Here is a 26,543-nt window from a genome sequence, read left to right as displayed (position 1 = left end):
TTGCATGGATATGAAATGTCAATGTTATTTACAAAAGTGCCACATGAGATACAGAATTGCCCATCGGTAGAGACCAATCAGTCTTCTGGCTTCTCATTGAAAATAAAATAAGGATACAGGAAGCCACACCAGAGTAATGTATGGCTTAGTGAATGACTACATGGCAGATACTTTAATAACTGCCCACTTAGGTCAGGAAATAAAATTTCATCAGACACCCCAGAAGTCACAACATGAGATTATTTACAAATTAAGATCGTTACCACAAGAGTTTTTACTTCTTAAATGCACAAGTCCTGGGTTGTTATTGTTTTTGGTTTTTTGGTACCAGGGACTGAACTCAGGGGCACTTGACCACTAAGCCACATCCCCAGCCCTATTTTGTGTTTTATTTACAGACAGGGTCTCACTGAGTTGCTTAGGGCCTCACCAATGGTGAGGCTGGCTTTGAATTTGCGATCCTCCTGCCTCAGCCTCCCGGGCTGCTGGGATTACAGGTGTGCGCCACCGCACCGGGCACAAGTCCATATTTTTAAAACCAGCTGAATTCTAGAACTCAGTCCAGTTCCCAAATTCTATGATAAGATTTATAATATCAATTATCACATGATAAGCTGTCCCATGAATTCTCAGTCACTTGCAACAAAATCCCAAATTCCCACTGTGGACAAGAAGGCCCCAGTGGATCTAGCCACTCCAGCCATCATACAAATTGCCTTTGTTTCTCCAGCTCACCTCAGGGCCTTTGCATGTGCACATTCCCTCTGCCTAAAATGTTCCTCCCAAACTCTTCTCTAATCTGACTCCTTTCTGTCATTGCAGTCTCAGCTCAGTTATTACCTCCTCAAGGAAGCCCTCCGTGATCACTTCATCTAAAGTAGAATCCCTGTCACTCAAACAATTCCATTTTGTGTCTTCACAGTACTAATTACGCTGTGAAATTATCCTGCTTATCTGTTTGCTCGCATGGATCTATCTGCCACGAGGAGATGGGCCCTTTAGTTTTGCAGAAGTATGAATGTTACCTGTCTTATTCCCATCACACCCCCCCCCAAAAAAAAAAATGCCTGGCATATAATTGGTTCTCCGTAAATGTTTTGCAGACTGAATGCTGTAGAATGAACTGACCTTATGTGTGTCAATAATGTTCTGCCACAGTGGCAGAGATGCAAAGAGAACCCAGGCACGTCTAGCAAGAAAACATGAATGAGTCTCTTGTGATGGTTTGGAAATGGTTTGGCCCCCACAAAGATTTATGTGCTAGAAACTTGGTTCCCAGCACAAAGATGTTGAGGTGTTGGAACCTTTGAGTAGTGGGGTCTAGTAGAAGGTGATTAGGTCATGGAGCCCCGGCCTCGTGAATGGATTGATGCTGTCTGTCAGGAAGGGGTCAGGTCTCCTAGGGTGGATTACCCCCGTGAGAGCAAAAGAGCAATCCTGCCCCACCTGCCATCTCCTGCTTCCTTTCATGCCCTGATTCCAACCTGAGACCAGTGGGCAGAGGATGCCTCGAATACAGCAATGCCCTAGCATTTGAACTCTCCTGGCAACTGCTCTCACAACCCCCAAGACAGAGCGGTCTGACACCCACACCAACCGAGAATCAGAGAAAGCAGAGGCATTTCTGGCACCGGTGAGAATCGTGAACCACTGTTACGTAAAGATAAATAACAGGAGCTGGGTGCAGTGGTACACACCCATTATCCCAGGGGCTAGGGAGGCTGAGGTAAGTTCAAGGCCAGCCTCAGCAAAAAAGTGAGACACTAAGCAACTCAGTGAAACCCTGTCTCTAGATAAACTAAAAATAGGGCTGGGGATGTGGTTCAGTATTCCAGTGCCCCTGAGTTCAATCCCTGGTACCAAAAAGACGGAGAGGGAGAGGGAGAGAAATAACACAAAAAGTAAATCAGAACTTACTTAAACTCTTGCACTTGGAGAGTCCATCCTGTCTGTGATTTCCAACCTGAGACCAATAGCTAAGACCAATGTTCATTTCTCTGTCCAGGAAATTTTAATAAACAGGGCAAGACTTTCCCATCAGCTGTCACATGAGCCTCTTATCCTCAACTCTATCTCTACGGTCTCCCTGAGGATATGTCAAAGTCAGTTTTGGGAACACGACACCGCATTATAAGTCAGACTGACCATCCCAACCATATCTTCTAAATTTTGGCAAAAATTCATTGGTCTGCTTTTACATGATGCAATAATAAACTGATAAAAAAAAATACAAAATAATAAAAAATTCTGAGCTCAGTAAAGACTAAAAGTTCCCTTTGTGAACTTTCAGTGTGCTTTCCCAGAATTTAAGTGTGTGTAATGGGTTGGGGGCAGGTACTGTATATACCCACGACCTCCGACTCCTCCGTTCAGTGGTTCTGTTGGAGAGAGGCCAGGGCCATCGCCAGCCCCTATGGCATTTGCACAAGTTAGAAAGAGGTCCCCTTTCCTCCAGGCAGCACAGCCTGGAGAATGGACCTCAGAGGAAATCAGCCCTTACTGGCCTCTCCAGCAGGCATCCCTGGGTAGAGGACACCTACAAAACCCCAGGGAGGTCCCAGCTTCTTCAGGATGTCACTTATGGTGTCTGGATCAGGGCTTCATGTTTCACTGTGACCACTGCTCACTGTTACCTAAGAAAGCAGAGGTCTTAAAACGTTAAGCATCAAAGCATCTGCGTAACTCAGATAAGGAGTCCATGGCTCCTATGTTGTTTCTTATCTCTCAGTTGTTTGGGAGAAAACCCCAAGGTCATTACTTCCTCACTGCCTGTTGTGAGCAAGTCAGGACCCTTATTAGAAAAACAACCCAAAGATGGCATTCTGGGTCATCAGCCATAGCTTGGCTTATTTCATTTTGAAAGCATATTCAGCATTTCTCGATGTATTGAGTTAGGCTGTCAGTAATCAGCTCCAGGAAAACTTTCCTGATTCCTGCCCCTTCCCTGACCTGCTTTAAGTCCCTTCTGGTCTCCTGTAGAATTCCATGCCTCCCTATATTACTGTCTTCTTGTAGGCTTGTTACGCCCTTTGCTCTACAGACTCCTTTGGGGTTGGAACCATGTTTTATTTATTTTTGTGCACATCCTCACAGTAGAAAAAATTTCAAACAGTACAGAAGCACGTAAATGAAAAAGTGAAAGGCCCCCTTCTATCAGTTCCTGTTTTCAATCCCACTCCTCCCACCAAGGGTACCACTCATAAGAGTGTCCTATATCCTTCCAGAACTTTCCATTTGCAAGTATGATGCTAATAAAAATGCTAACCATTATTGAATGTTTACCAGGAGTCACATGCTGTGCTAAGCACTTTTCATGCCTGTCTCCAAGTAATCCACAAAACAAGTCTATAAGACAGGTGTTGTTTTCATGCCCCTTTTCACAACTAGAAGCAGCCATGAAGACAGTTGCTAGGTGGTACAGTCAGAATTCGAACCCAGGTGGGACGACTTCAGAGTCCATGCTCTTAACTTCTGTTGTCTGTCTCTTACTTTTAAAGTTTGCAGTATCAGAAACAATCTCCATAGTTACTCACGTAACTATTTCTTCCTTCTTAACTTTGCTCAGTATTCTATAAGATATATTTAGCCATTCTCCTATTGCTGAACTTTTAGGGTTTCACCATTTTTCATTTTCATATTTTATCAAAGCTAAGATTCCTTTGACGGTAAGAGGCAACCAACTTCAGAAAGATTAAAGTATTTTAAAATGTGCATTTTAGAATTAAAATATTATGGTCTTAGAGACAGTGCTGTAAATGAACATGCTTGTATATATAATTTTGCATGTGTGTATTTCTGTAGAAGTTTCCTAGAAGTAATATTGGGCATAAAAATGAAGACGCATTTTATATTTTGATAGATACTGTTGAATTCCCTCCAGGAGACCATATGTTAGTCATCTGTGTTTCTGCTTACTTAGCAAAATGTCTAGTACATTGTAGGTATTAAATAAATAAATGTTCAGCAGATGAAATGCAGAGCCCTGCCCAGCAAAAACCAAGTATTTTATGGAACACACAAAAAGCAAAACAAAATAACGATTACATGACAGTGACAGTGAGACGAGATTATTTCAGTCTCCTAAGTGTGAGCTTCTTGTTGAAGCACCGGTCACAGTAAATGACAAACGCTAATGTGTTTTCTGCAGAATGTCGTGTCGAAAGCGATTATGAGAGATCTTGCAAAATAACTCATCAGAAGGCGGTGTGCTCAGCTGAATAAAAATACACTAGCAACTCCAGTGTTTTACAGCCATGGTCTATGTTTTCTTCCCCAAAAACCTATGCAATACTACCTGCATCTCCTCCAGCCCCCAATCCTTTTTTTTTTTTTTAATTAAAAATCATAAACTTACCTAGGGCAATATTGTTTGATTCATTGTTATTTTTTCCCTTCCCCCCACCCCTCCCACTCCTCTTTTCCCTCTATACAGTCCTTCCTTCCTCCATTCTTACCACCCTCCTTATCCCTAACCCTAAACCTAACCCTAACCCTAACGCTAACCCCTCCTACCCCCCATTATATGTCCTCATCCGCTTATCAGTGAGATCATTTGCCTTTTGGATTTTTGAGATTGGCTTATCTCACTTAGCATGATATTCTCCAATTTCATCCATTTGCCTGCAAATGCCATAATTTTATCATTCTTCATGGTGGAGTAATATTCCATTGTATATATATGCCACAGTTTCTTTATCCATTCATCAACGGAAGGACATCTAGGTTGGTTCCACAATCTGGCTATAGTGAATTGAGCAGCTATGAACATTGATGTGGCTGTATCTCTGTAATATGCTCATTTTAAATCCTTTGGGTATAGGCCAAGGAGTGGGATAGCTGGGTCAAATGGTGGTTCCATTCCAAGCTTTCTGAGTTATCTCCATACAGCCCCCAATCCTAATGTCAGGAAATGCTGATTCTGTGGGTCTGGAGTACGGGCTGCACTATAACCAAGCACTCCAGATGATGCTCATGCACTCTAACGCATGCTAGGTACTGCATCTAAGAGTGCTAAAAAAAAGGGCTTTCTTAATTAGATTTGCACTTTAGAAAGACGCCTTTGGCTGCAGAGTGTACAATCAACTGGAAGTGGACGGAAACATCTGCCTGCAGGCCTCGCCCCTCCGCCCAGCGCGTTGTGCGCGGCGCGTCTCATACCGCCGGGCGCCTCCTGCTGGCGGTCAGCAACCTAGTCCTGGGCGCGGACCTGAGCGGCCAACTGCGACTGCGCACTCCGAAACCTGCGGAGGCCGCCCGAGAGCTCCCGAAACCGCGCCAACCCAGACCGGAAGCGGAAGTGAAGTTGAGCGAGCCCGTCGCACCCCACCGGCCGCAGCCCTCCGGCTCGCCTGGGGTTGGGCCTCCTCAAGGAGTCGCCGGAAGCGGAAGTTGTTAAGGGGTGGGGGAGTTGTTGGGAAAAGTATCTGCTTATCTTCCCGCTTCTTGGGTTCCAGGCGCGGCCAGTAGAGCGTGACTTGCTGCCCGCTGCCGGTCCCGAGCCCTCGCTTCAGGGTGGTGCCCGGTGCCCCGAGCCTTCCCCGGGACCCTGGGGACCCCCTGTGCCGGGAGTGGCGTGTCCCCGCTGCCCTCCCTGGAGTGAGGCTCCGTCCGGCATCCCCGCAGACCCGCCATGGGCAACACGAGCAGCGAGCGCGCCGCGCTGGAGCGGCAGGGTGGTCATAAGACGCCCCGGAGGGACAGCTCCGGGGGCACCAAGGACGGGGACAGACCCAAGATCCTGATGGACAGCCCCGAGGACGCCGACCTCTTCCACTCGGAGGAAATCAAGGTGCGGAGGGCGCGTCCGATTCCCCGGGCTGATGTCGAGGGGACGTTCCCGCCACGGCCTCGCCGAAACTCACCGCGAGGCTGGGGAGGGAGGTTGGAGCTTCGCGCGGTGCCCTTAAAAGCCAGGTGGCCGGGTAGGAGCCCTCTTAGCAGTCCGGGAACCTGCATCTAATTACCGAGCCGGGAAAGTCGCCCTGCGGGAGGAGGAACTCACTTTAACTTCATTAAGGAGAAAGCAGCTCTGGGACCGAGTTTCCAATTCTTAATTAATTGAAAGAGTCAAGCCAGCAGTAATTGAGCACCAGCCTCTGCTTTTCTCTTAGGTATAATTAATTTCACAGCTTTCCCTCATCATGAGAAAGACTGGCGCTTTGATGAAAGTTGGTTTGGAAGTTTATTGTCCACTTCAGAAGTAAACTAGGGCGCACGTGTAAGCTGAAAAAGTAGAATTGACTAGCAGAGCTCACTCTTAATTGCCAGAGGTGTTTAGTTCTGACACTTTTGATTCATCCTGCTTTTTTTAGAGCATGAACAGAAAAGTAATTCCACTCCTGGAGGTCAGTGGGTGAGTGAAGTGTCATTCTGAAGGAGGCAGCCAGCAGCCACTGGGCTTCTCTCCCCTCTTCTTTAAATATGGCTTGTTTTTTTTAGAAGACCAAAGCAAACATTTTTGCAGGTGGAACTTGGACTTCCTGCTGCAGTCTGCTTTAATCCCTCAAAACTTTTAATGACTCTTGATTCCTGCTTCAACCACATTCTGATGGTTTCCATCTGTTTCCTGCTACAACCAGTCCAAGGACACTTAATGACTCTGGCAGCTGATATTTATCTGAAAAGTACTAATTCCTTAAAGGAATAAAGTAGGTTTAGGAAGGATGAGGTTGCCCCCTACCAAAATGATCTCTTACTATCTCTAGATATGTTCGTCAACATTGTCTACTAAGTTAGTTGCCTGGCAACTCATTCCACCTTTATTCACATTTCTTTTTCTCAGATACTGGACTGGGTAATCACATTATTATCTCACAGTGTAACTTGGATCTTAGTTTTGAGTCTAAAGAGCCTGCTTTTACATGACGCTACATCCTGTGATTTGAACTTGTTTTCTGAACCTGTTGCATTCCTGAAAAGGCGTGTGCACTGAACTTTGGAATCATGTTTCTCCGGTGACTTGACATGCTTTCCCCTGCAGTAATTTTGGCTCTAGGAGGCTGTTTAAGACACCGTAAGAACAAAACTGCTTTCTTCAGGAAACATGCTGTTGCTGTTCCAAAACTCCTATGAGAAATGCTTCGCATACAGATGATCTGTGGAGAATAAATTAGTAGCTTCCATTCTCTTTTCATCAGAAGTTACTGAAATGATGCTCCCGATACCAAACAAGTTATGGATTCTTTTAACTACCCCAGTTCACTATTTTGGCTACAGTTATTACATTCCCCCTAGAGCAATTCCAATCTGCTACTCTTTAATCTGTAAAATCTTGTTAGAATTCAGAGAATTCAGACATCTTTTAGATAAGCTCAGATCAGTACTTGAAAAGAAGGTGCTAGAAGCCTGCTGGACTTCCTTCAAGGTTTCTCCCAGCCTGGAACTCCTGCTCTTTTCAAGTCTTTGACTTTTGACTAGGAAAAAATGTAAAAGATTCATAATCAAATCTATTTCACCCCGAGTTGGCTGTGTTTTATTCCTCTCATTCTGGAATGCTTCAGTTATTCAGTGCTTACCACATTGGGTGTTACTGTTTACTATAGTGAGGAGTCTGTTTTATTTATCTGTTACTCCTTGGTGCCTGGGTAGCACTCGGTGAATGGTTTTTCCTTCCTTGCACTCTGGATTTGCCAGTTTTCAAGTTGACAGTTCTTGAATTCAATAAATTTTCATATAATTCTAATCTTGCTTAATTAAGGGGGGGTGTGATATTTATTAAGCTCTCGTCATCTTATATTCATTGCAGTCTTCTTCCAAGAAGGAAGTTTTGTATAGTTTACTCTAGAATTTCTTATGTAGACCTCTCTAATAAACAGTAATGATAACTAATTATTTTTAAGCATTCCCAGTGTGTCAGACACTGCGCAGAGCATTTTACATGGACTGTCTCAATCTTCACCACCTTAAGAAATGGTTATTTTGTTATCTTCATTTTGGAAGTAGGGATACAGATACAAACAGTGAGAGACTGAGCCTAGGTGGCAACTGCTGCCTCGTTAGTGAGGATTGTCAATATTAGGTTAACTGTCTATTGTAGGGAGCTCAGCGGTGACTTCCTGTCCCTGAGTAAACTGCTGTGCTTCTAGGCTCCAGAGAAGGAGGAATTCCTGGCCTGGCAGCATGATGTGGAAGTGAATGATAAAGCGCCCGCCCAGGCTCGGCCAACTGTATTTCGATGGACGGGAGGAGGAAAGGAAGTTTACTTATCTGGGTCCTTCAACAACTGGAGTAAACTTCCCCTCACAAGAAGGTAATTGCCTGGGAAGTGTTTGTGTGTCTGCCTTAGCCCATGGCTACTATTGTTTCTTAAAGATTTCTGTGGCTGAATAGAAAAGGGATGTTTTTATAAAATGAATGCTGAGTGAGAAAGTGATTTTGCTTAATGAAATCTAGGGTTCAAATTTGAAACCTAGGTTTAAAGCACACCTTTTTATTTCCCCCTAAGAAGAAAAAAGATCTCTCGGTGAATAGTATTTCTGTTCTGTGGACTTTTCTCGCTTCAGAGTTCCAGCTGTAGATTTCTCCTCAGAAAGAGGGGTGTGTCCTAGTGCTGGAGAGACTGCTGGCTAGGCACCGCAGACCCGGATTTGAGCGCACCCTGGCCGCACACACAGCATTCCACACCTGCGCCACTGTTCCAGTCTGTATCAGGAATCCTGGCATGGACTTGTGTCTCACACTGTCCCTGAGGAAATACCTTCCCCATTGAGCACTCTCAAAATGAAGGGGGAATACAGTGTCCTGCGGGCCGAGCCCGATGGTTGTCAAGGCCACCTGTGTTTCCAGCCCCACTTTGGAGGAGGAAGCCACTCGGCATAGTAGTCACAAGTCAGTTCAAGTCCGGGGAACAAAAGAACCCAAGGAAAGAGGTTCCTCGTATCTTTTGTTAGTAGTAATATGAGTTTCTTTAGAGAACACTTGTGCATCTCGCTGAATTGATCCTCCCTCCCACCTAAGGTGAACTGGGACGAAGGGTCAGACTAGATAGCTGCTTGTTCGTCTCGTGTTGTGGTCCTCCCGGGTGTCCAGGGCTGCCAGGTGGCATTTTGCACACAAACTTGAGAAGCGCACTTGCCTGTCTGTTGACCCTTTCATGCCAGGCTTGTGGATTCCTCGTAGCTGAGCAGAGTGAATTTTCAGGAAAGTCTCCTTCCCTGCTGCTTCCTCATATAGCTTTTCTAAATTGAGATCTTTACACTGAATTGTCTCAATTGGTTAAAAATGTTGTTCTCCTGCAGCTGAACTCTTGGTTTTACAGGGAAACGGTTCGTTTTGTTTCCTGGCTATTTGAGCCAAGAGGGCAGCAGCCCACCCCGCTGAAACGCTTTGCTTCCTTCTCATTGCAGCCACAATAACTTTGTAGCCATCCTGGATCTGCCAGAAGGAGAACATCAGTACAAGTTCTTTGTGGATGGTCAGTGGACACATGACCCCTCTGAGGTATTCTTCCTGCCCCCTCGGTCCTCTGGGTGCCTCCACAATCCACAAAAATCACCTTCCCTTGTGGCTTGTTGCCAGGGCCCTCGGTTCTGCTAGTAAAAGTCCCCTGTACGGTTGAGTTAGATAGCACCAGGTGTCAGACCTTTGGGATTCTTCACCACAATGAGCAGACTGGCTGGCCAGGAGCTGTGACCTTCCAGCCAGAAATCCCCAGTCCACTAAAGAATAACTCCAGCCTTCCACGTTATGATTTCTGCCTGTCTGTCTCTTCCCAGCCAATAGTAACCAGCCAGCTTGGCACAGTTAACAACATCATTCAAGTGAAGAAAACTGACTTTGAAGTATTTGATGCTTTAATGGTGGATTCCCAAAAGTGCTCCGATGTGTCTGGTATGAACAGTTATTTTATACCACATGTGCAGGCGGGGGCTGTGCAGCCTAGAGGCACTCTGATCCATCTTGCCGCTCACTCTCGAGCTGCAGTTGGCCACAGGTGGACGAGGATAGCCCCATGAAGGGGCTACGCCACAGTGCCCACCTCTGTCAGGCCAAGTGTCGAAGTTGAGCCCCACGGGAGCTCTGCGTCATCGTCCCTGTCTCCTCAGGTGTTCATTGGGTCCACTTGGCCACAGAACACAGACAGCGGAGACAGCACCAGAGCTTGGTGTCGTGCTAGGGGCAGGGCCAGGGAGACCCTGGTGGGACACCCTGGGTCAGTGGGGAGCCGTGGCTGGGGAAGCCTGCCAGAACACTTCCCACTCATGGTGCCTGGAGAATTCAGGCTGACAGGTGATAAACGGATACCTCAGTGACCTTGGCCCTTCCTTGTGTGATACATTAGCACCTTGTCAGACTCCCCAATAAGGTGAAAAAACGGCTCTGTACAAGAAACAGGTTATACAGCACAACTGTCCTTTCTGGGGGCCTGCTCATTACAGTCCTAATAAAACTTCCATCTTCCAAGATTCTTCCAATCACAGGTTTCAGTAAATTGCTTTCCATCCAAACCCCACAGGAAGACGCCACCTGGAACATAATATGTACAATTCAGGGGAAACAGTGCATTGTAATCTCAAGTGCAGTGCCAGTTCACTTCCCCATCCGGAGGAGAGGGGTTTAAGCAGTTCCCAGGCCCTATGGGAAGGAGCGAAAAGCTTTTCCAGGAGTGTGTCTGGCATTCTAAGAAAAGGGCTACTGTTCAGTTTGCAGAACGGTTTTTTATCATTACCTGCCATCAAAATCTCATTGTTCTCAGAAATCACAGTGATCGGTCGACCATGGCGGGCTTGCTGTGGCTAAGTCCGGTGGTTGAGCAGAACTTAGAAATCCAGAAATAGTGTTCTTTTATCTGGAGACCTGAACTGATCTTTAAGAGATACCATTTATTCCTTCCTTAGGTAATGGTTGGAGCTTGGAGGAAGTACCCAAATATCCTACCTGTTGATAAATATAATATTAGGTTGCCTGCCCAAGCTTTCAGTCAGGATTATGCAATCTAGATCAGCTGGGAAAGAAAACTGACCCCTCTCTTTTGATAAATCAAGTTCCAGAACTCTAGACTTATGTTTAGAAACTTTCTTAAAATACATATTTCATTCCTTATGCCTCAGTTTTCTGTACTTAATGCTTTTCTCGGTTTCCTGCTGTAATCTGGTTGGATCATTGAAGGAAGTTTGTCCCTAGGAAAGGACATTGAGGGAATTGGCAGAATCAGGGCATATCACATTTATTCTGGACTAGCCATGGATCACATGACCAGAACCCATCCCCCCTGTTCTTTGGATAACAGCTCAATACCTTCCAGCTGGACAAACATCACTAAACAAGCTGCTTCTGACATGACCGGGTACTTCCAGAAGTTTCTTAATACGTCTGAAAAATCATGGTACTCAGGCAAGAGTTTGGGAGAAACCTGAGTGATAGAGTCCAAGGGCCTTTAGAAACATTTGGGGTTTTTTGTTTTTGTTTTTTGGGGGTTTTTTGTTTGGTTGGTTTTTTTGTGGTGTTTGGTTTTTTAGTTTTCAAATATGTTGGTGCCTTGTAAAACCTGTTTTATTCTTGCTGGGCTGGTGATGCTCGCGAGCTTAGCACTTAATCCTCACTTGAAGCCTCGAGCTTCTTTGTGGCATTTGCTAGCCCGGCCTGAAGAAGGAAGCTGAGTCTGCTGACACATAGGTGAAGTGATTGGGAACGGCCTCCCTGTCGGTCTGAGCAGACTCTGGCTTTGCCACGCTGCTCGTCTGCCAGGCGTCTGAGTTCACTGCTGATTTTCATTCCGATCACCCAAATTCCAAGAGGGGTTTCTCATTTCCTGTGCTCTTCACCTTGGAGGATGTATGTCTTTTAAGAGACTAAAAATCTGTATCAAGGGAACCAAAGACATGGAAAGCTAGATGATGACACCATAAATAAAATGAGACTACTTCTAGAACTTCTCGTTTTCAAATGTCCTACCACTGTCTCCCAACAGAGCTGTCCAGTTCCCCACCAGGACCCTACCATCAGGAGCCCTACGTCTCCAAACCAGAGGAACGTTTCAAAGCGCCGCCCATCCTCCCTCCACATCTGCTTCAGGTCATCCTGAACAAGGACACGGGGATTTCTGTGAGTACACAAGCATCTGCCCAGACCGTTCTTCATGGCCGGGTTCCTCTTCTCCCTCTGTCCACTTCTAGCACCTGGGAGCAGGCTAGTGTCGCTTGCTGGTGCGACTGCCGTGGTCTTCCTGGGGCATGGGGCTGAGCTGCTTACAAGACGTTCCAAACTCCCCATCTCACAGTCTTCTGAATTTGCTTGAGATTCACTTCTGCCTTAGCTTAAGCCCCATTCCATTTAAATTTTAGGAGAAAATATTTAACCACCTTTTCTTAGTAATGTATACATTGAAATTCTCCCAAAGTTTAGAATCTAGGTTTTTTGGGGGTTTTTTGTTTGTTTTTTAAATATGTTTATTAGTTGTTGGTGGACCTTTATTTTATTTACTTATTTATATGTGGTGCTGAGAATCGAACCCAGTGCCTCACACATGCCAGGCAAGCACTCTACCACTGAGCCACAAGCCCAGTGCCCTAGAATCTAGTTCTAACCATTAAATTGCTTTTAGAAATACAATTTCTCCTCGATTAAAATTTGAGTTCTCTGACTAACATATTTCCTCTGGGAAATTGTTATCATATGCAAAAAAGAAATCTGTGTCCTGGATCCTGAAGAGCCGTCAGTTAGTCCCTTATGGTTAATTTTCCATTCTGTTCAACCTCGACTGTTCCACCTAGCCCTGGAATTAATGGCTTGGTTCACTGTTTAAGAGGCACATGTTTGGAAGGTACTGTCTTTAAGTCTTTTATCTACTGCTACAAGAGACCACCTGAGTAATTTTTAAAGAATAGAGCTTTGGTTTATGAGTCCAGAGTCTGGGGATTCCAAGAGCACGGCACCAGCATCTGGCAGAGACCTCCCTGCTACGTCATCCCATTTGTGACAATGTAGAAAATCAAGAGGGTGCTGAACTTGCTTTTGAAACAGTTCACTCTTGGGACATGTGACCTACTCCCATGATGCACTGTTGCATTGGAGGTGAAGTTTCCTATACATGAACCTTGGGGGACGCATTCAGACCGTAGTAGATGCTAAAGTACCTACCACGAACTTTCTGCCCTGAACTAGAAGACACGTGGGCTGAGATGAGCTGAGTATGTAACTGTGCAGGAGTCCCCAGCAGTAGTCACTCCTGGGCTGCCAGAGCAGAGTCTTGGTGTCTGTTAGCCCATCTCAGCAAGACTCACCTTTCTCAGGGCACCAGGCGCGCATCTGTGCCAAGTGACCCAAGCACATGGATGACAGCTGGGTTGGCTGCTCAACATAAGCTGAGAAGGGGCCAGTGACAAGGACCAGCATGCCTCAGGACCCACTGGCTGACCATGTTTCCAGGGCTAAGTTGGCAACATCAACACAATGGGTGAAAAGCACAAGGGCGTTTAGCTTTTATCTTAAACGCGTTCAGGAGAGCTTGCTTCCCTGACAGTTTGTAGTTAGAAGAAGCTCTGCTCTCCTACGCTGCCAAAGTGTGTGTGTGTGTGTGTGTGTGTGTGTGTTTATTTTCCTCCTTGAAAAGGGAGACGTGGCTAGCCAGCTTCTCTGACGGAGACTGCTTCTGGAAGTAGAGCCGCCAGGGGCCTGGAGTTGGGGACGGCATCACAACCCATGTCCAAGGCAGCGGAGCTCTAACAGCAGACGTCGGTTCTAGTTATACTGCCGAATGGTTAATGTTGATTGTGCCTTGAACTCGTCTGAGTGCTTTTTGTGTATTTTCTTAAGCCTCACAACAGCCCTGGGAAGGGTTGAGGAACTTCTCAGGGAGAGCACTTCAGCTCTTCTGTTTCAGAGGTTAGAAGACACAAACCATTGTGCCCAACTGCCGGCCATGCTGTGCAGCGACTCCTATGGTAGCTGAAATTTAGTACCCTCTGCCTGCCCTCTCAGACCACCCCGGCCCCTGGTGACCATCGTTCTATTCTCCACTTTTGAGTTCGGCTGTTTTAGATTGTAAGATCCCGCGCTGCTGTCTTTCCGTGCCTGGCTTATGTCCCTTAGCATAACTTCCTCCAGGTTCGGCCATGGTGTTGCAAATGGCAAGATTTCAGCCTTTTTAAGACTGAACCGTGTTCCCTGTGTACACATGCCACATTTTTAACACCGTTCATCCATTTGTTTGTGGGCTGTTGTGAATAGGTTGTGATGTACGTGGGAGTGTGGGTGTCTCTGATGTGCGGATTTCATCTCCTTTTGATACATCCCCAGAACTGGATCAACAGATCATATGGTAGTTCTATTTTTTATTTTTCTGAGGAACTTCCATAATAGTATAAAAAATAGTTCCAGAGGCCATACCAACAGACATACCTGTCCACGCTGCACAAAGAGAATAGATTTTAAGTGTTTTAACCACAAAAAATTAGTGCCTGAGTGCATGTTAACGGTTTGATATAGCCACTCCATCAGGTATACATATTCTAAAACACCATGTTTTACGAAAATTAAGATAGTTTCTGTGTATCAGTTTTTAAAATCCATTAATTTTGAAAAGTTTCCCAGGGTCACATAGTGACTGAGCCACTGTCCAGGTGAGACAGGTGGGTGCCAGCTCCTTCCTCTCGCCAGTTGCCCTGCACAGGCTCGCCGAGTACTGTTGACAGGGTACTTCATCACCCAGCCTCTGGAATCCTGCACCTGGAGTGAGTCAAGGGCAGTGCTTGGAGTCTCCCAGCCAATGGTGGCAGAACTGGAATTGGGAACTGACCTTCCCAGCAGTCCATCTCCACCTTCCTGTTTGAGAAAACCAGCATGTGCCACTCTTATGGAGTTGCAGGCCGTCTGTTCCAAGGAGACCTTCCCAAACCTGAACCTTATTAGGATGCAGCTTCCTGGGGTCCCCCAGGCCTCCTCGACCACAAACCCTCAAGATGGCCATGCATGGTTTTGAAGGTGGCTTCAGCTTCTTCTGGGGAAGACCTCAGTGGGCCTGTGCACCGGCTGGAACCAGGTGCTTGGTTCCTTAGGGTCTGCGGGCTGTGAGCCTTGAGGCGTTTCGGGCTGGGCTGGAGCGGTCCCTGGAAGCTGGGGGAGCAGGAGCGCACCCCTCTCCCACGACGGAGGCCTGGAACCAGAGGCCTGCCGAGCAGCTCCACCACAGACTGGCTGCCTGGCCCTTTCGTTTCATTCGCGTTAGCATTTGTCAAAGTTGGGCACGTACGATGGGGAAGACAGACACAGTCTGGCTCTTCCTGAAAGCAGAATTCGTGGCGAGCATGAACTGCCTGTCTCGGTAAGCTGCTACAGGCTGATCCTGTCTCCTGCGGTTATCCATTGCATTCTTCGGGCTCCTCCTCTGAGCCCTAGAGTCCTAAGTTTGAGCTCTGCCCAGGAGCGTTGAGGGTGGCAGCGTGTCCCGCACTGTTGCCAGGTGCTAGGGGCAGGCAGCGCCTTTCTTCCTGCCCTGCCTCTGTAAGAAGACAGAACTGTGGCCCACACTTGAGAGGCCTGCTGCCCAGAGACACACCATGTTCAGCTGGTTTGAGGGGCTCCCTTGAGGTCAGAGGGTGCTGCCCTCTCGCCTCACCTGCCATCTGAGAAAGGGCCTTCGCTGCCACTTAGGAAGAGAGATGGGTGCGAGAGCATGCCTCCTTTCCTGTGAAATAAAGGGGGGAATCACCTCGGTTTTCAAATCCCAGACGCTCACATCTGTCTTTCTTCCCTCACAGTGTGATCCAGCTTTGCTCCCCGAGCCCAATCACGTCATGTTGAACCACCTTTACGCACTTTCTATCAAGGTAATGACCTGTCTCTTGTTGTCACAGCGGTTTCTCAGCACGTGCTCTGAGGATCCCAAGCACCAGGAGTGCCTGGGTGCTGGCTTAGAGGGCAGCATCCAGGGCCAGAAGGTGGCCAGGGAATATGTATTCTCCTTCAGCCCCTTGATGACTGTCGTGCACCCCGAAGTCTGAGCCCTGACCTGGTCCCACCTTCAATCATTTCCTCCCTCTTCCTCAGGATGGAGTGATGGTGCTCAGCGCAACCCACCGCTACAAGAAGAAGTACGTCACCACCTTGTTATACAAGCCCATATGAAGAGCTGGGGCCAGCCGGGACCAGGGACGACTGCACCATCGGGTCCCTGCATGCATGCTTTTCACTAGAGGCAGGGATGTCAAGTTCTCATTTCACGCTGTTTCTAAGACTTTTCACACCTGCCCTCGTCCTGCTTGAGGGTTTATCCGGGCACACAGCTCCAGAGGAGCCTGGGTCCGTAACGGTCCTCTTAGCACCGTGGCTGTGAGCCTTTGGGGGCTCATCGAGGCCAAGAAAGCGAAAGGGAAAGTGAAGGATCCGCAACCCCTGCGCCACAGCGCGCGAGGACGGTGCAGTTGAAGCATGCATCCCCTCAGCTGCTGTGGAAATTTCTTCCTGGGCCAAAAGTGAATGCTGGCCATCTTGCTAGTGAAACTCCAGGAAGCAGGGACTGAGGTCACAAAATTTCTAGTCATCTGTGCATCTTTAAGGCCATTTGCCTGTCCTTCCAAATCAAAGCAATAGATCGCCTCTCTTTCTGTGCTTCAGAGAGGTGTCATTTCTATTGAAATTAAAAAACCATCTGATCTCCAGGTGAAGTCTTCAGAAGTTTCCTATACTTGTGCTAAGTCCTTTTTTACTATCCAGAGGTGGCTAGCTGGACAACCTAAAAGCAATAAGTCACCATGATTAGAATATAGATCATGTGACTGCTCAGCAATAATCTGTTCCCTGAACAGACTTTTAAACCTACCACCAGATTGCTCCATTCATCTGGATGATCCTGAGGACTAACCACCACTAGCTGGAAGGTTTCTAGCTCTTTATGCCAATATTAATGACAACTTTGCAGAAGCCCCTCACCCTCCTTTCAGCTTCAGTCTCTGCCACCTCGCTCGGGACCTGTGTCCCTAGTTAGAGAAGAAGGCTGCAGCTGTTGCTGTTGCTTATAAAAGGGATTTAGACTGACAGCAGTCCTCTTATTTCACACCAGGAAGACATCCTTTGGACCAAAGTGGGCCTCTTTATGCTTGGCTCAGTTTCCAGGGAGATGCCACAGATGTGCCCATTGGTGCAGGTTCCTGTCCCCCAGTCAGCAAAAGTTCTCAGTATGCCTTTGGTTCTTGCTGGGAGAGGGAGGGATGAGCTTGCTGGTGTACAGTATTTATTTGGTATTCCTGAGTTTGGGTACCCTTTTTTGTTACTGTTTTGAAAACAATCGCTGTCACCTTGACCACAAGTTTCAATAAAGCTTTGTAAAGATAATTGGACATACAATTGGAGGAAGCTCTGGTTCTTACTGTTTAGAGACTCGAACTCTTCCAGGCTTATTCAGGGCCACCCTGGTGGCACACTGGAGTGTTGGGCAGGACTGCTCCAGCTCCCGCGGGGCTGAGGGCATTACTTTGATCCACTCGGGCACAGGGCACAGCGTGGAAACCTGTTCGGCGGCCTGAGACTGACTTCCTTTGAACCACTCAGAGCCAAGGAGAAGCTTCCTTCTCGGGCAGGTGGACAGCATCCCGGGCAGGTTTTGCTTCCTCTTGTTCATAAACGAGCCCTGCAGGAGAGCTTGGGACCATGACACTGGCTTGTGAGACACCAGGACATTTTTAAGAGTTAACTTCTGTCAACTCAGGGGTCTGTCTCTCCTAAAAGCATGAAAGGTTGTGGGTGGATTTTTAAGCCTTTCCTTCATGGACATCAGGAAATAAACTTGGCTGAAAAATGGAGGCTCTGACTTATCTGGCCCGTGGAGTCTGGAGAGCGCCCCAAGCTGGGTACCCGTCTTACCCTGAAAGCTGGTGATGGGGGAATCCTCAGTTCTAGAAACTAGGGCTTCTTCAAATTGACCTAGGAGAATAGGAAACAGACACGGCTCCAAGTTGGATAAAACATCTTTAAAGTATTGAAAACATCTAAACTCAAAAGTTGAACAGGTGTGTTCAAACACCAGAAAGGAAGAAACCCTGTGGAGGGCTCTGCGCGTGGCCGGTACCCACGGGAGGGCCTGAGGGAGGGGCCGGTGGGCCAGGACCCAACTGCGATCGGACACACCTGGGCGCCTGCGTGAGCCAGCCACACAGCACTGCCCTGCCTGGGACAGGGAGCTCGGAGCCGCCAGCCCTGGGCTGCAGGTAGAAACCGCGAGAAGAGAATCCAGTATGCAAATGAGCTCCGCCCACAGCATGCTGGAAAGCCCGAGCTGAAAATCGTGTGCGAACTAAAAATCCCAGCTCTGGGACCCCAGGGGATCCCGAGGCGAGATGACCGCTGAGGGAAGGCACACCCTCAAATCACGAAGACATGAACGTCTGAGAGCTTTCTCCAGCGTTGTATGTTGTAAAAGCTCTCATTTTCTTGAGAAAGCAGCATAAAACAAAGTTTATTGTGGTCCAGAATACTGCCCAGAGAGCCAAGTGAACAACTACGCCAAAGGGGCTGGGACTTCTGGAAGTGGGAAAGCAGATCAGCTGCTCTGCCCAGCGTGGAGGGGTGGGGCTACCTGTCCACCTGGGGTGTCCTGTGACCCCGGACATGCCCCATTAGCATTCATCCCCTTTATGGTGAGGTGAGCTTAAAGCTTAATTCTTACTGCTTTTCGATAACATTTTTCCTCTGGAAACATTATATACAAGAGTCAAAGGTAAGGCCTGAAAATTTATTAAAATATAACAGCATTTCAGGGTGAATAGTCATTCCCCTAGTATCTTTGGGGGATTGGTTCCAAGGCCTGGCTCGGACATTAGAATCTCTGGATGCTCAAGTCTCTTCTAGATTTTTTGCATATAAGCTGCACACAGCCTCCTGTGTACATCAGATTGTCGCTAGGTGACTTGTAATACCTAGTGCAGTGTAAGTAATTCAGCTGTATTATTTAGGGAATAACAACAAAAAAGTGAAGTACAATTCTTTTCAGAATGGTTTTGATTTGTGATCAGTGGAACCTGTAGCTGCAGAATCCATGGATGGAGGAGGTCAGCTGTGGAACCACATAGCCAAATATTGAGCCAAAGAGGAAAGGACCCAGGCAAGGCTACATCCTTCCCTCTGGCTCTAGTTATGAGTATAAATGTGAGGGACGTGGACAGCACTCCAAGACCAGGTCGCTAGCCTGACATCACATTTAAGTTAGCCATCCCCCGCCCCGCCCATCATTTCTCTGAGCGTGGACACTGAACAGAGGTCAGGGATGTTGATCTGGTTGGTTTGCTGACCAGTTGTGACTGGGCAAAATTGTATGCCCTCTCTTAGCTGGACTTCATTCCCTGAGAAATAAAATAAGGAGGGTTGTGCCAGCACTTGAGGCCTGGAGTGCCCTCCTTTCACGTGGGCGCCTTGATGACAAGACTGGAATGTGGGCACAAACAGGAAGCCAGGCACTGGACAGGAGAACTGCCAGCGTCTCAACTAGCCCAACTGGGAAAGCGCCATGGCTCCAAAGGCCAAGACTCAAAAACTCCAGAACAGCACAGGGATACTATCCTTGGCTGAGGCTGGAGGCCAGACCATTTTAGGGAAAAACAAAATTTTGTTTTACTTTAATTCCTTACGTGAGCCAATCTCACTTCCAAGCACGAACGCCATCCTCCCAATACCTGGTCCTCACTGCTGTGGTCTCAACGCGTCCCCTCCCAGTTCCGGCCTGCCAGGGTGGTGGTGTAAGAGGCGGTTAGGTCAGCGGGCTTTTCCCCTCAAGAGTGAGATGGAGGCCCTTATCAGAGAGGTTTCACGGAGCTTTTGGCCAGCTTGCCCCTGGCTTTCCACAGCGTTCCTTCTGGAGAGCAGCACACTGCCATCTTGGGAGTAGACAGCAGCCCTCACCAGACAACACACCTGCCGGCACTTGAGCTTGAACTTCCTAGCCTCCAAAACTGTGAGAAATAAATTTGCTTATACATTACCCAGTCTCAGGTATTTTGTGGCAACACTAAACAGACATCCACCCCCGTCTACAAATGCTTTGAATGAGTCGAGGAACCTAGTGCGTGGCTCACGCGATTCCTCCAGCTCCTGAGGAACTCCTGCCCCACACCTCTCTCGACCAGTGAATTAGCGGGAAAACAAACCTTACTGTCTTTAGGAGAAAACATGGAGGCTATGGACATGTGTACGTCCAGGTCGTACCAACCCACGTCGTACCAACGAACTATAAACCATCCACAGGGTCTCCATAGGCGTTGTCCCGGATGGAGGGGATCCTAAAAGCTGGAACAGCAGTCACGAGCCTGATGTTTTGGGGCCAGCCACTGTCTCTGGGACAAACACTAGGCTCTGCCTCCAGGGTTGGCGCCCATGACCATGCTGTCTTTCCCTTGCCCTTCCTACAAAGAAAGGGCCTTACTGTCCCCACCACCTCAGGGCTAATTCACTCCTTCCATCTGCGAACTTAACAGCCAATGAGAAAGCAGAACGAGCTCCAGGTAGGCGCACTCTGGCTCAATTTCATCTTTCCTGTCTGGTGGCTCTCTACAGCAGCCTGAGTAATGTACAGTAGCAAAGTCATTTTCAAAGTCCTTTCCTCAAACAACCCCTTGAGGCCAAACAGAAGTCCATTAATCATTGATAGACTGGAGGGGGAAAGTGACGGGGCTTACTCCTTCCATTACCTCCACCCTCCCAAGCTTCAGGAAAGTGAAGGTTCAACATTTGATTAGGCAAACGATAAAATACTTCTTTCCTGTAAACACGGTGTGCCTAGAACCACAATCCCCTTGCTCTGGACGGCAGTGCAGTATTTAAGCCACCAAGAAAGAAATCCGACTAGAACAACCAGGACAGACAAGATTTCCCAACTTTGGCACTACTGATATCTGGGCCGGATCTCTGGAGGGTGAGGGCTGGCCTGGGCTTTGTAGGATAGTTAGCAGCAGCCCTGACCTCTGCCCATTGGACACCAGCAGTACCCACCCCCTTGTTGTGACAACTAAGAATGTCTTTAGACATCGTCAAATGGCCTCTGAGGAAAGGAAGCACAACCTCCCCAGGCTGAGAACCACTGGAACAAGCCAGTGTAGCTGTCACACTGGGAATGAAAGCTTCGCCGGCCGGCCCGCCCTGGTGGCCCACCCTTAATGCCTTAGACTTCAGTCTGCACTCATGTTTTCTAAAGCCATGCACATTAAAGAGGCCCACTTCTGAGGACAGACCCGCTCTTCAGTTCTATTAAACAAATCATCTATTTTTGGACTAAGTGCCAAAAGTTTCCTGGTTATGAAATTTGCTGTGTATCTGACGTAATCTTAACTCATCAAATCATCCAGCTTCGGAGGAACCCGTCCCTAACACTTCTCTTGACCAGCAAATTAGTGGACAAACAGAAACTTGAGCCCTCGGCTCTGGAACAACAGCAACAGTTGTCCTCAGGAGGATACAAGGAAGTCAAGGACATGTACACATGCCTTCCAAAACCCAAGCCATACCCACTAATCAAAAAATCTACAGCATGGATTAAAGTCATAAGCATGAAAATTAAGGTGTAAGCACAGAAAACATGACATCTGATTTTGTGCTTATGAAACAGGAGTGGCTGTAGGGAGGGTTGGGCCAAGTAGTTTGCTGGTTGTTTCTTTGAGGTTGTGCCTTGGAGTCAAAGAACCTATCTTGGTGCACTTCTTTTGGAACCAAACCATGTTTACTTAGCTTTTGAAGTAGCCCGTGTCTGCCAAGAATCCTCAGGACAAAAACTGAAATGGTTGGTTAGTATTTAATGTTAGAAGGAAATAAAGGTTCCAGCATTTCATTTCTTCACCCTGTAAATTATTTTCATTCTTATACTTATGCTCTTGTGGCCAATTTTTATGCCCAACGGGAAAACAGAAAAGAGGAGCGGAATTGCCTGGATGGCATCACAAGCCATCAGATGCAAACCTACGTGTCAGATTTAGTCGTGGTCAGATTATCTGATGAGAAAATTTTTTTAAAAATCAAAGACTAAAAACAACAAGAGCCATGAAAAGAAATATATAGCACCATTAGCCAAAACCAATGTTTGTCTAGAGCCAGCCAGTTTATATGACAAGTAGCACTTTGCAGACTGTAAAAACAGGTCTAGTTAAAAACAGAAGTATTTACATTTTTAGTTACTTTGATCTGAACTTCCTTCAAAGAAATGTACATTATTAAACTCCGGTTGACCTCATCATAATGAATGAGAGAAATCTCAAGTTGACCTGCTTTCCTGGTTGGCTGCATTACCGGTAATCCATTCTCGAGTAATCCTTTAAAAATGGCCTATTAGATTGCTTAAGGAGCTTTCCAGTCCTATAAAGCGATCTTAATAACCAGCTCCTGGTTCACTAGAAGTACTGCCCAAACTTCAGTCATGGTGTGCTCTGGAAGAGACTGTCCCTGAGCTCTCGATTCCAGGACAGCAGCATGCGCTCTTCACCACATGCCCCCCACCACCCAGAAACCTCCCACAGAGCCAGGAAGGTCCCAGGCCTGGACAATAAGCCAGTGCAGACACTGGCAATGGTCTTTTACGGTCTCCGTCAAGAAAAGATGAGGTCATTGCACCAAAGCAAACATTTTTAGATCATTGCTTTATTTCACTATTGTTCAACAACAGAGTTCATTCCTCTCAAGGTGGATCTTGAATTGTTCCTTGTGTTCTCGTCCTTTATTCTGAATAAAAAAGGTAATGAAGAAAAAGCCTGTACTTTTGGAGACCTAGAATCTTATTTATACTAATAAGCTTTTGACTGCAATTTCATGTCACGATATTTCCTGCTGGCGTCTTGGTGGTCACACGGAGCGCCCCACCCTCTGATGAAGATGGCTGTCCATAACTACCACCGTTGAAACCAAAAGTAAGTGTTGAAAAATGCACCTTTTACAATAAAAAAGTAGAAACCAATTCAATTTCCTTTTTTTTTTTTACGAATATAAAGTTTCTTGTAAATATGTACAGTCTTTTGAGCTAGTTCTATATAGCAGGAAGCATTTCACAAATGAGACACACAATATACATTTTTCAGGGCTCGAGGCGCCCTTTTGTCATGGAGATCCTAAATGAAATGCCAAGACTGAAAGACCAATTATCAGTGACCTTTCCAAAGACTTGTGGACCAAGAGACAAAAACTTCAGCAAACATTCAGTCAGATCTGCCCTGGGGGAGAGGGAAGAGAATATGACCCCAAAGACTCCAAGCAACACATAAAACGCAGCAGCAGGACACTTGCCAATGGGCTACAACATGGAGGTTCATGGGTGGTTTAAACAAGAAAGCACTTAGGTTAAGAGACGAGCAGGAAGGAGCCGGTATCTGGGCCAGGTTGCAATCTGGAAAGTGACTTGAACTGTGGACACATCGGTTGGAAACACGGTCACGTTCACCTGCTGCGGTGGAGAGAGGTCTACCTTCAGCCCACCTAGGATGCGCCTTGGTTTGAGGCGTGCCTAAGAGTCATGGAGAATCCAAAGCAGGAGAGGCCATGTGGGAGATGAAAGGCAGAAGTAAGGCCGCTAGTTAGCTCGCCAACTGCAAAGCCTCTAGGTTGGTTCTATGCCAGGTGCCAGGAACTCGGCACTGAAGAGGGCAGAGCATCGGGTGAGCCGCGCTGCACCTAAGGAGGACTTGCTGGCCCAGCGGGGCTGCAAGAGTTGAGCTGCGGCCTCTCCGACATCCTGGCCTCAGGTCTCGCCCTAGGGAAAGGCTCGTTTGAGAAGTCACAGCTTCGCGGGGTAGAACGTGCTGGATTCGGTGTGAACACAGTCACCCGCGAGGAAGTCGGCAGGGGAGTGTGGAGGTCAGAGGGGAACCGAGCGAGGGGTGGTTTGCTGAAATCCTTCTCTGGTCGTAAGGCTTGAGCGTTTTGTTTGTTCAGTGCTACAGACTGCAGCTTGTGGTGGCCAGCTGTTGGCAAGTCGTCAGAGGGTCTCGATTCGGTGGGAGCGATGGGATGGCGTCAACACATTGGCAGAGCAACCCGAGGGTCAGCCAGGTCAGAGGGCAGCACATGCAGTGAACCGCCATGCAGAGCTCCGGACGGGTCTCCTCCCCCTCCCAGAGTGGGGAGCAACCCGCCATCAAGGACAGTCCCCTCCCCAACCCAAGACCCATTAATGCTGGGCTCAGAGCACGTCTATCGCATGCTTTCCTGGCCAAAGCTACATGGAAAGCGGGGACAGCAGGCTGGGTGGATGACACTGGGGGTGAGGAAGGAGAGCTCGGTGAGGTCCCTTGGCCCCAGGTCACTGCCTCCAAGCTGAGGCCCGAGGACCTCCGTACATTCTCAGCTGGTGGAGGGGAAGTCGTCAAGGCCATAAAAGGCAATGAGAACAGTAAACATTTGGCTACGATGTCACCTGCGTAAAACAGGGCCACCTATGAAAATGGACTGGAACAGGAATGAAGTGACACTGGGAGGTTAGCGGACCGACAGGGACTCTTCTACACTGCGTCTCAGTGGCAGAGACCTGATGGTGAGATCTAGCTAAAAAGGACTACAACAGGAAATACAGTGCTATTCAAATCTATTAAGAATTCTGTCGTCTTAAAAAAAGAAGAAGAAAAGAAGAAACAAAGGAAAAAACAAAAACAAAAGAAAAAACCACCAACCCTAGGATCTTAAAGTAGCTAATTAGGATTCTAACCGCACAGTTAGTGTTCCGGTTGGCTTCCTTGGATGAAGTGGTACAGGCTAGAGCTAGGTACAAAAGTTCATGAATGCTCGAAAGAGTAACAAAGTGCAAAGAGGGCGGCTGCAGGAGGTGCCGCGAGGCCGAGGGCCTCGGCCACCTGCACCTCCGGAGACGGGGTGTCCGTGCCGAGGCGGGGCTGCGCCCAGGCTGTGCCATGGGCGACCGAGCAGATGGGCGCTGGGGTCCCCTGCAGCGGAGTCCCACGGTGTGTTTGGTGTTTTCCTGCAGACTGAGATGAGGAGTTGCTTTTTCTGGCTGACATTTATACTGAGGACTGGTCCCAGACCTACGAGCAAAGTGAAAACGAGAGGGGGTGAGCCATCCAAAGCCAGGAACTGCTGGGCTCGCTGCACAGTCCCAACGGGGCTCTGGAGCACCAGGTCTGTCCCTCTGGTGGCCAGCAACGGGGGCAGTGCAGGGCAGCACCACGCGCAGAGCCAGCCCTCCGACTGTGAGGGGGTGAAAGTCACCCAGACACCTAGCTGTGAATTTCTACCGTGGTATGCGTGTGTGCACACGAATTTTTACTAACGAGTGAGAAGCAATCAGAAAAATACATCTGGATGGTTTTGCCTCCTCCTTTGCAAAGGTGCCAACAGTGAACTGCAGGTGGCATTCGAAGGAGAACATCATGCAGAAACAGGGACAGAAAGGTGGCTCTGCCGTGCAGAGCAGGCCCCTAGCACAAGGTGGCCTGCCGAAGAAGCACCAGCACAGGCCTGCCCGCTCGTGGGAACCCATCTCCAACACACAGGGAATACATGCACACGATTTAAAATGTTTACAACGTTCAGAGTTTTAGACTGCAAACCCAGCTGAGTGTCTATGTAGCCTTCCAGGAAAAAAAATCCTATACATACATGTGTGCATTTCTGTTTGAAAAAAGCAAGGCATAGAACATTCTGTGCAGCACACTACATTTGTGTTGAATGGGGACACAAACACACATACCCCTCGAGGCTGCGCAGCTGCTGACGCTCGCCTCTGGGGTGGGGACAGTCCCGCCTTGCAGCTACTCCCGCGTGGGGTACGCACTACACAGACACACATCCACCCTCCTGGTTATCACACACACCTGTCTGCCTGCCTGGGAAGCACCTTCTTCCAAAACAGCACATTTTCTTTGCAAACTCATAAATATCTCACAAAGCCTGAATGATAGTAATGGGGTCTCTTTTTACCCCAGTGGCCCCCAAGGAGCCTCAGCACCTCATGTCACCCTTCTGGCCTCTGTGACAGACATGCAGGCCTCAGGACGTCGCCTCACCTTGTTAACCTGGGACAGTGGGGTCCTCACGGCTCCCACAGGCAGCCGGCCCCTGCTGCTGTCCTCGAACAGCCTCCCAGGGGACCGCTCCCTCCGCGTGCTGAGCATGCGACCCGGGGACTTCTCACGCTCCAGGGGGCGGCCGGGAGACTTGTCCCTGCGCAGCTCTGTCCGCCCCTCGCGGTAGCGGTGGGGTGTGCTTGGCTCTCGGGGGTGGCTGGGGCCTTCGGGTGGCGCCGGGCTGGAGGCCACGCGCTTGGTGATGTGCTCGTTGTACGTCGGTGGGCCTCGCTTGTTGGGGCTGCTGGCGACAAGAGAAGGGGGTGGGGAGCTGGGGAGCCACAGCCCTCAGCTCGGCGTCTCTACCACTGTTTAGAAAGCTCGACCTGGAGCCCAGACCTCCTGCTTGCTCTCTGGGCAGTGGGGACTGGGAGGACAGTGGCAAGGACAACAACAAAACAATGAAACCACGCATCCTGGCCATGGCTCAGGCTTCCATTTGCTGCATGCCTACTGTGTGCCAGGCCCCGAAGCTAAGCTCTCCTGTGTGTTCCCTGGTTACCTTGTTAAATCATCACAACAGCCCTGGGAGCCAGAAGCAGGCATGACCCTCGCTGTACAGGCAAG

General features: G+C 48.2%; 2 protein-coding genes across 12 annotated transcripts in view; one reads left to right on the top strand and one right to left on the bottom strand.

The window, feature by feature from the left end:
* Window positions 1–5,321: 5,321 nt before the first annotated feature.
* PRKAB1 (protein kinase AMP-activated non-catalytic subunit beta 1) lies at window positions 5,322–17,280 on the top strand. Its single transcript, XM_079151011.1, has 7 exons — window positions 5,322–5,788; window positions 8,085–8,248; window positions 9,345–9,438; window positions 9,714–9,828; window positions 11,909–12,042; window positions 15,696–15,764; window positions 15,985–17,280. Exons 1-7 carry the CDS (start codon window positions 5,630–5,632, stop codon window positions 16,060–16,062), a joined length of 813 nt encoding a protein of 270 aa, XP_079007137.1. The 5' UTR covers window positions 5,322–5,629; the 3' UTR covers window positions 16,063–17,280.
* A 5,248-nt stretch (window positions 17,281–22,528) lies between these two features.
* Window positions 22,529–26,543, bottom strand: part of CIT (citron rho-interacting serine/threonine kinase) — a 156,460-nt gene continuing 152,445 nt past the window's right edge. For 8 of the 11 annotated variants that reach the window (XM_079151227.1, XM_079151232.1, XM_079151231.1 and 5 more), the window contains 2 exons: window positions 25,917–26,220; window positions 22,529–24,935 (listed from right to left, as the gene is read on the bottom strand). In XM_079151227.1, the coding sequence (XP_079007353.1) occupies window positions 24,912–24,935; window positions 25,917–26,220 (328 nt within the window). In that variant the 3' untranslated portion in view covers window positions 22,529–24,911. The remainder of the gene's footprint in view (window positions 24,936–25,916; window positions 26,221–26,543) is intronic. The other 3 variants (XM_079151230.1, XM_079151235.1, XM_079151237.1) reach the window with 1 other exon arrangement.

The sequence above is a fragment of the Sciurus vulgaris genome (assembly GCF_902686455.1).
Source record: "Sciurus vulgaris genome assembly, chromosome: 8".
Classification (NCBI taxonomy): domain Eukaryota; kingdom Metazoa; phylum Chordata; class Mammalia; order Rodentia; family Sciuridae; genus Sciurus; species Sciurus vulgaris.
The sequence above is the reverse complement of the archived record's forward strand: the minus strand, read 5'-3'. Positions and strand labels throughout refer to the sequence as shown.